This window comes from Neophocaena asiaeorientalis, unplaced genomic scaffold (genome assembly GCF_003031525.2).
Source record: "Neophocaena asiaeorientalis asiaeorientalis breed wild unplaced genomic scaffold, Neophocaena_asiaeorientalis_V1.1 scaffold940, whole genome shotgun sequence".
NCBI lineage: Eukaryota > Metazoa > Chordata > Mammalia > Artiodactyla > Phocoenidae > Neophocaena > Neophocaena asiaeorientalis.
The window spans coordinates 53,388-61,963 of NW_020172175.1; the positions used below are offsets into that span (position 1 = coordinate 53,388).

The 8,576-nt window shown below is 46.0% G+C and overlaps 1 protein-coding gene across 2 annotated transcripts; it reads left to right on the forward strand.

The window, feature by feature from the left end:
• Positions 1-5,750: 5,750 nt before the first annotated feature.
• LOC112407597 (cornifin-like) lies at positions 5,751-6,092 on the forward strand. Of its 2 annotated transcripts, XM_024756960.1 has the most exons (2): positions 5,751-5,954; positions 6,012-6,092. In XM_024756960.1, the coding sequence occupies exons 1-2, from the start codon at positions 5,751-5,753 to the stop codon at positions 6,090-6,092; spliced, it is 285 nt and encodes a 94-aa protein (XP_024612728.1). The 2 variants fall into 2 exon arrangements, with proteins under 2 accessions (XP_024612728.1, XP_024612719.1); XM_024756951.1 differs by having other exon boundaries at positions 5,751-6,092.
• The last annotated feature ends 2,484 nt before the right edge of the window (positions 6,093-8,576 follow it).

Sequence of the window (8,576 nt, forward strand, 5' to 3'; positions counted from 1 at the left end):
ACAGGACCCTGGCAGTGGTGGGCTGCACAGGCTTCCAGGAGGAGAAGTGTGGATAGTGACCTGTGCTCGCTCACAGGCTTCTTGGTGGTGGCAGCAGCAGCCTTAGCGTCTCATGCCATCTCTGGGGTCCGGCTTGTTAGCCGCGGCTCGCGCCCGTCTCTGAAACTCCTTTAAGCAGTGCTCTTAATCCCTTCTCCTCGCGCACCAGGAAACAAAGAGGCAAGAAACGTCTTTTGCCTCCTCGGCAGTTCCAGACCTTTTCTCAGACTCCCTCCCGGCGCAGTAGCCTCCTTCAGGCTGTGTTCACGCCGCCAACCCCAGTCCTCTCCCTGGAATCCGACCAAAGCCCGAGCCTCAGCTCCCAGCCCCTGCCCGCCCCGGTGGGTGAGCAGACAAGCCTCTCAGGCTGGTGAGTTCTGGTCGGCACCAATCCTCTGTGTGGGAATCTTGCCCTCTGCACCCCTGTTCCTGAACTCTCCTCTGTGGCTCCGAAGCTTCCCCCATCTGCCACCCACAGTCTCTGCCTGCAAAGGGGCTTCCTAGTGTGTGGAAACCTTTCATCCTTCACAGCTCCCTCCCACTGGTGCAGGTCCCGTCCCTATTCTTTTGTCTGTTTTTTCTTTTGCCCTACCCATGTTCGTGGGGATTTTCTTGCTTTTTGGGAGGTCTGAGGTCTTCTGCCTGCGTTCATGGGTGTTCTATAGGAGCAGTTCCATGTGTAGATGTATTTCTGATGTATCTGTGGGGAGGAAGGTGATCTTCGCGTCTTACTCTTCCGCCAACTTGAAGCTCCTCTAACAGAACATTTTAAATCAATTTCACTCCAATTAAAAAAAAAAAGCAGCTGTGAAGCCTGGACTGAGTTTCTTCTCTACCCCTTTTGTCTCTTGCCCCCAAGGACAGGGTTGGGTAGGGGCTCTCCAGAGCTAAGTCTTCAGTGCTCTCTCCACCTCAGCATCCATGTTGGCAAACATCGCTTCTCCTGCCTGCTGTGCCAAAGTGTTCTGGAGGCTTCTATACACCTGGGATCTGGTGTTTCTTCTTTTTCTCCTCCTCTTTTTCAGATGGGGGACAATGTGTGTTATAGAGACTTTGTTTTCCTTTACCCATCCTAGCCTGAAATGTGTAGCCAACATTCTGGTCTCCTGAGCTCCTCACAGTGGTCCAGGGGGAGGGTGACAGTAAAGTTCTCACTTGTTTCCAGATGTTACCATATATTAAATATGGGTTCCTATGGTAAAATGGCTGGCTTTCGAATTCAGCGTGGCAGTCTCTGCATGCTCTGGGCCTTGGAGAAGTAAAGGAGGAGGGAGTGTCCTAAGTCAGAAAAGGAAGGGCATGACCACTGTGTTCATAGACTCAAGGGTCCTTCTTCCCTGCTCTGTACATGAGTGATGAACCTCAGGCACACTCAGAGGTAGTGGAGGGAAGATTCCCCCTGCTGGCCCAGAGGGGAGCCAGGTTTTGACTGGGGAAGAGCAGCAGCCTCCTGTGTTTTAACAAAAAGGGATTCTGTGAAAGGTTGAGAAGTTCTGGGAGATGTACTTACCATCAGAAGTCACCCAGTTTCCCCTTTCTTTATGTGAGGAGTTTGTGGTGCCAGATTCACCAGCTAACCCAACCTTGATGGTGAAGAAACAGAGTTTCTCTGAAAGGGAGAGCATACTTAACACCACACATTGGGTGAGATTCAGATGAACAAACAGGGAGAATGATGTCAGGGGTCAAGGGAAAATTCCAGAGTCGGGATCCAGAACAGTGTGGGGTGCGGTACAAGAAGCACAAGTCGAGGCAGGCAGGAGAGTCTGGCCAGGGCAAGGTAGTGCATGACAGGAAAATTCCTTTACACCCAGGGCCAAGGCCCAGAGAGGGCACACAGTACTCCAGCTTCAGAGCTAAGTTCAGATCCTACAGAGCCTGAGACAAGCTGGGTGATACCACAGGACATAGAAGAGGAAGCAGGTTCCTTGAGCCTGAGAATCCTACCAGATGCAGCAGAAGGTTCTGCCCGGAGCTGCCTCTGTCAGGGGCTTTTGAGAGGGAGTTTGGGTGAAGAGAGGGACCTGGTTCAAGCCCAGAGGGGAGCTAAGTTGAGGCAAGAGGCTTGAAGCTCAGCTGTGGTCATGGTGCTAGTAGTCCAGAGGGAGGGGAGTCATTAAATTGACTGACAATGAACATTGAGTGAAGGCAACAGAAGCTATCTGTCCTTTGCTGAGCCCTTACACTTCCTCTTAAGTCCTCCCAAAAGAGAGAGACTTCTCAGAAATCAAATAATGTCGTTCATTCACCCATTCATTCATTCATTCATTCATTTAGTCATTCAGTCATTCTACAATCGCCAAGCACTGAGCAGCTACTATATACCAGGCACCATGTAAGGATGGATGTGGACCAATGGCTATAGGGACACAGTGGGAGGTTTATTTATCCAGGAATCAAGGTCATAAGAGGTGACCATCTGTGGAACCAGCAGGTGCTCTATAAATATTTAGGTATGTGTCTGGGAGCAGGGGAAGGAGGAACTATCCACACACCTGGGTTTTAAGGGTGATTAGGATTTTCCAAAGCCACACCTAGTAACATATTGTGCTTTGAGGACAACTCTGAAGCAGTGACTTCAGTTTCATGTTGTTGATCAGAGGAAAATGTCAGTGTAAGGACTCAGGGATCCCTATTCTTATGTCCCCAGAAAAGTTCATGGCAATGAGACTCTTCAGGATCCAACCATCATGGAGGGAAGGTGTACCTGGGCAGGTGCTCAGAGGCTACTCACTTTCTGCCATCCTGAATGCTATTACTGCTCAGGGTACCAAGGCTCTGTCAGTACACCACCCTGGACCCTCTCCAGGGTGAAGGCAATCTGGTTCGAAACAAGCATTTTAGCATTTCAGCCTTTCCCTTCCTCTCTCAGACTCTTGTCCACTGAGTGATGATAAACTAAATGAGTCCTTTACTTCCATGTATGCTAACTCATGCCCCCTCCTATTTTCAGCAGTGCTGGAAATACCTTCTGTTTATCCCCAGAGCCACTTCAAACATTAAGCAGCTTTATTCTTACTTAAGGGGATTCAAAATATTAAGGGCTCACCCAAAAGGCAGGGCTCTTTCTGACCTCACATTGCCACTTACACAATGCTTTCCCAGGCCTGTGAGTGGGTCGAGCTCCAAGCCAGGAAGGCTGAGCTGTCCCTTTCTACCTTTAATCATTTTCCTGCCTGGACTTAATTTCCTCTCTAGGCATTAGGAGCAATGGTGGGTTAGGACAAAGGTGAACATAGGATTTCTGTGTAGAAGTCCTTTTCTCATGGGGTCTATTGTTTGATTTTGGGTGAGTTATTTCACCTCTCGTGTCCTCAAACTCAGTTATCACTTGAGGAGTGTGAACTGAGTAAGGTTCTCTGAGATCCATCAAACTAGTGACAGTGAACTAGGCTGCGTACCTTGCCCTAGGGAGTTCCTTCTCTGCTGAGGGGAAGGGGTCTTCGTACTGGGATAGCTCCTAGAATGAGATATGACTGGTGTATATTAAGGATTTGATTAATGTTTGTTGAATGAATGAGGATACAAATATTACTATGGGAACACCACTGAGCAGACACAGCTCTGATGCTCAGAAAGCTCTCAAAATATACAGAGCGAGAGAGAGGAGAAAAACATTGCAGCCAGCAAGATCCTCAGGTGTTGGGTCTGGAATTGGAAGTGGGCAAGAGGTGGGGGAGGATTCATCCCTGAGGGCTCCATGGATGGGCTTCTTCGGGTGAAGGTGGTTAGAAAAGCCTTGCAGGTTTTCAGGTGGGGGTGAGGAGCGAGGATTGTGTTAGGAAAGAGGGAAGGGCCATGACCAGAAGGCTGGGTGGAGTGGAGGGAAAGTTTATCCCAGAAGAGGAATTAGCTCTTGAAAATCTCTGAAGAAGGAGAGGGGTGAGGGTGTGGTTGGTGAAAGCAAAGCAGGTTTACCCAGATTAGCAACCAGTCAGAGAGGGGTGGGATTGGTGGGGGAGTGATAATTAAGTAATTCCAAATGTGTGTAGTTCAGTGGAATTAGGAGAAAGATGGCAGGAATTGATATAAGGGCCTAGGATATTCCAGACAAGGAGTCTATAACCAGTCAGTTCCATGATCTCTAGCGCCTGCCTTTATAAGGCAGACAACTCGTGCCCACCTCAGTTCCTCTGCTCCCCTTCCCTTCCCACTTATTCATGTGCTCAAATGTATTCATTCCACAGAACTTGAGGAACAACCATCTCAATGAAAAAAAGAGCAGGAAGGTGGTAATACCACAAAAGCACTCAGCTCTCCCTCCAGAATTAACTCATTAAACCCTCCAGGAACCCTATGGCTCACCTCTCCAACACAAGCCTTATATTTGGGTCTAAGGGGGAGGGTGGCAGTGGGAATCAGGCCCTGACGACATCATTGTCAGACAGCCAAGTGGGTGGTTTTCATCACAAAATCTGAGCCAGCTGGTAATTGAGAGGAATAGGGTGAATCATGTTTGACAGGTAAGGAATGAAAACAGAGGGGCCCTGGGTGATGGTATTTCCTTGAGGCAGAACTCATTCATTGCATAAAAAGCCTGCAGGCTGTTGACTTCACATCAGACAGTAGCAACCAGACAACCAGTTCTTCTCTGTGTACCAGGTGAGTCTCTGATTGGAATTCATTTGAAATTTTTATTTTTTCACTGTTGGAAAATGGACAAAGGCAAAGATGAATTAAGAGTCATTGATAATTAATAATATCCTGAAGCAGGGTATTAATTGGAGACAGAGAATATTGGGGCATCTTTATTTTAAATGAAATACAGTTTGGGCTTGAAGGGACCTTAGAGCTGGTGAAACCAGCCACCTCAGCGGACAGCTGTGGAACTAGGGGTCAGGGAAGGGGACAGATCTGTGCAAGTTCCCATAGTAAATCAGTAACAGTGTTACAACTGGAACTCAGACTCAGGAAACACTCAGCAACACCATTATTCTCTCTGTTTATGATAACTTATTATAAAAATTTTAATTCATAAGATGGACCTCCACTCAACATTTATTATATTTAAGGTATGATATTAAGCACTGTGGAGGAATCAGATGGTCACAGAACTTATCAACAAACTTACAACCTAGCAGGGAAGATAATGCATGTACACACACATAGATGAAATGCAAAGTAGATAAGACAGGTGTGGGGAGTGAAGGGAAGGGTGGTGGCAGTTTGTGGGAGCTCTGCTCAAGAAAAGCTCCCAGTGATGGTACATGAGTGAGCTATGATGCAGGAGTATTTAGACAGAGATAGGAAGGGAAGCATTTCAGAGAGGACGGTGAACGCAAAGGCCAGAGTGAAGTCGTAGGAGCTCAGATTCACATAGAGTCATTCTATAAGTCGCAAGGTGTTCTATGTGGTACTAGGGGTGTGTATGTTGTGGTTGTTTCTACATTATCACTTTTCAAAAGACTTAATATGTGGTCTTGGGTATGTGTCAGTGAGGGATATGACATGTCTGGGAAGAAACAGAGCCAAGGAATGAGCCAATGAATCCCACTGAAACGGAGCAGAATGAATGTCTTAAGCTCCTCTTGAAACGACCCCGAAATTTCAAAGCATATTTTAACTCTCATGTATAGCTAGGGGGGAGGAGAGGCTCTCTCATCTAAAGGGAACTAAAATCAAATCTTTTTGGTATTTAACTTGGTTTCTTCTCTGTTTAATCAAATCATTGAGTCAGCTTTTCTGTCTCTAGGTCTAGCCTACTTTGAAGCATGAGTTCCTACCAGCAGAAGAAGCCCTGCATCCCACCCCACGAGCCTCAGCAGCAGGAGGTGAAACAGCCCTGCCAGCCTCCACCCCAGGAACCATGTGTCCCCAAAAACAAGGAGCCATGCCACACCAAAATGCCAGAGCCCTGTCACCCCAAGATTCCTGAGCCATGCCAACCCAAGTTTCCAGAGCCCTGTCACCCCAAAGTTCCAGAGCCCTGCCACACCAAAGTTCCAGAGCCCTGCCACCCCAAAGCTCCAGAGCCCGGCCACCCCAAAGTTCCAGAGCCATGTCCTTCACCAGTTATCCCGGGGCCAGCTCAGCAGAAGACCAAGCAGAAGTAATGTGGTCCACAGCCAAGCCCTTGAGGAGCCAACTACCAGATGCTGAATCTCCTCTCCCATTCTACTTCTGCATCCCATTTACAATTAACATGCTGTCACCCTGAGTCATAACCCCTCCCTCTTTGCACCCTCTAAAAAAGTTTTCCTCACACTCAGTCTGGAGGGCTCCTGAGCCTTTGAATAAGGCTGAAATGCTCATTGGTTGAGCTAGTCTTCTGGCTGCTCAGGGCTCATCTGAAGAGGGATATTGGGGTCAGGGGAATCAAGTGAATCTTTCCTGCTCTGCCCCCATTAAATCACTTTTAACTCCATAGCTGGCTATGTGCGTCATTGGCCTACTCAGCTTTCTTCAAGTTTCTTTCACCTGAAGCAGGAACGGCACACAATGAGGGCTGGTTGTGAGGGCTGCAATCAGAAAGTTCCTGATCTCAGCACTAGAAGCGTGTGTGTGTGTGTGTGTGTGTGTGTGTGTGTGTGTGTGTGTGTGTGTGTGTGATGGTTGTATTCACAGGCATTGCTGAGTTGGCACTGGGAAAGCAGGCAAGGCCATCAGAGCCTGTTACTTTGAGCAGCCTGAGCTAGAGCAGGGCTCTCTTCTTGCCCTTGAGTATATTCTTCATATCTGAGTGTAGATGGTGGCTGTTTCATGCCATCTCTGACTCTGAGTCCATGCACCCAAATCGCCTTTATTCTGTTCTTATTTCTTTATTATTATTATTCCTGTTTCAACATGATTATCTATTCTTCACTCATCCTCCCTTCCTGATGTCCCAGCACATGGAGCCAAGCTCTTAAACACTCACACTCACAGACAGAGACACACACATCTACATCCACAAACCCATACCTACCCATACACTCACACACAGAGAGACACACACACACAGATCCCCAAAATTACAAAACACACACACACACACACACACACACACACACACACTCTGATTCAATCAACTTAGTCTTTATTTTTTTTCTTTCACTGAATCCCCAATATGAAGACCCCAATGATGTAGCAGGAAGGAGAGTAGCATCCACAGTGTGTGCCCTAGGAGGAGCCTGAGAGGGTGATCTTCACCCCCTCTCCCATATGAAAATACACTCACAAATACATGCTGACACAGAGGCACACATGCACCTTCTCTCTCTCTCCCTCTCTCTCTCCCTTTCTTTCTACACACACACACACACACACACACACACACACACACACACACACACACACGGTACCTCTCACAGTAGAATATGAAAGTAAATGCAGCAAATAAAAAAGAGAAAGAAAATTTTAGGCAGGTTTCAGAAGGGAAAGGTGTTAATCCATATAAGACAAAAAGTCAGCATAAAGTTGAGGGAGAGCAGATCATTAAGATATATTGATGAAATACAACCTAAGTGTCCATAGATAGATGAATGGATAGAGAAGATGTGGTGTATACATATACAATGGAATATTACTCCGCCATAATAAAGAACGAAATCTTGCCATTTGCGGCAACATGGATGGACATAGAGGGCATTATCTTGACATAAGTCACACAGAGAAAGACAAATACTGTATTATTTCACTTATATGTGATACCTGAAAAAAAAAAAACAAGAAAACAGAAATATTCATAGATACAGAGAGCAAACTGGGTGTCGCCAAAGGGAAGGGTTTGAGGGGATAGGCAAAATATGTGAAGGGAATTAAGAGGTACAAACTTCCAGTTATAAAATAAATGTCACAGGGATGTAATGAACAGCTGAACAAATATTGTCAATAATATTGCAATAACTTCATGGTTATTGAAGATGGTTACTAGACAGTGATGATCAACTTGTAATGTATATATTAAAGTTGAATCATATGTTGTACACCTGAAACTAATATATTGTATGTCAATTATACTTCAATTAAAAAAAATAAAGGGAAAAGTTATGAAGAACCTAGGGACAGGACAGGAATAAAGACACAGACCTACTAGAGAATGGACTTGAGGACATGGGGAGGGGGAAAGGTAAGCTGGGATGAAGTGAGAGAGTGGAATGGACTTATATATACTACCAAATGTAAAATAGATAGCTAGTGGGAAGCAGCCACATAGCACAGGGAGATCAGCTCTGTGCTTTGTGACCACCTAGAGGGGTGGGATAGGTAGGGTGGGAGGGAGAGAGATGCAAGAGGGAAGAGATATGGGGGTATAAGTACGTATAGCTGATTCACTTTGTTATACAGCAGAAACTAACACACCACTGTAAAGCAATTGTATTCCAATAAAGGTGGTAAAAAAAAAGTTGTGAAGCTCATAGTTTAATCAAGTGGCCAAGACGGTATGTCTTCCAAAATTATAATTTTGCTTAAAAGTTCATACTTTATCATTGGCAATAAATGCTGTTTAATTTTCTATTGTTGTTTAACAAGTGACAACAAACTTAGCATCTTAAAATAAAGCATATTTTTTATCTCATGGCTTCCAGGGGTTAGGAGTCTGAGGCATGGTTAGCTGG

Excerpts from the sequence above, each read along its gene's own strand:
- LOC112407597 (XM_024756951.1), top strand. The coding sequence starts at position 5,751 with ATGAGTTCCTACCAGCAGAAGAAGCCCTGCATCCCACCCCACGAGCCT.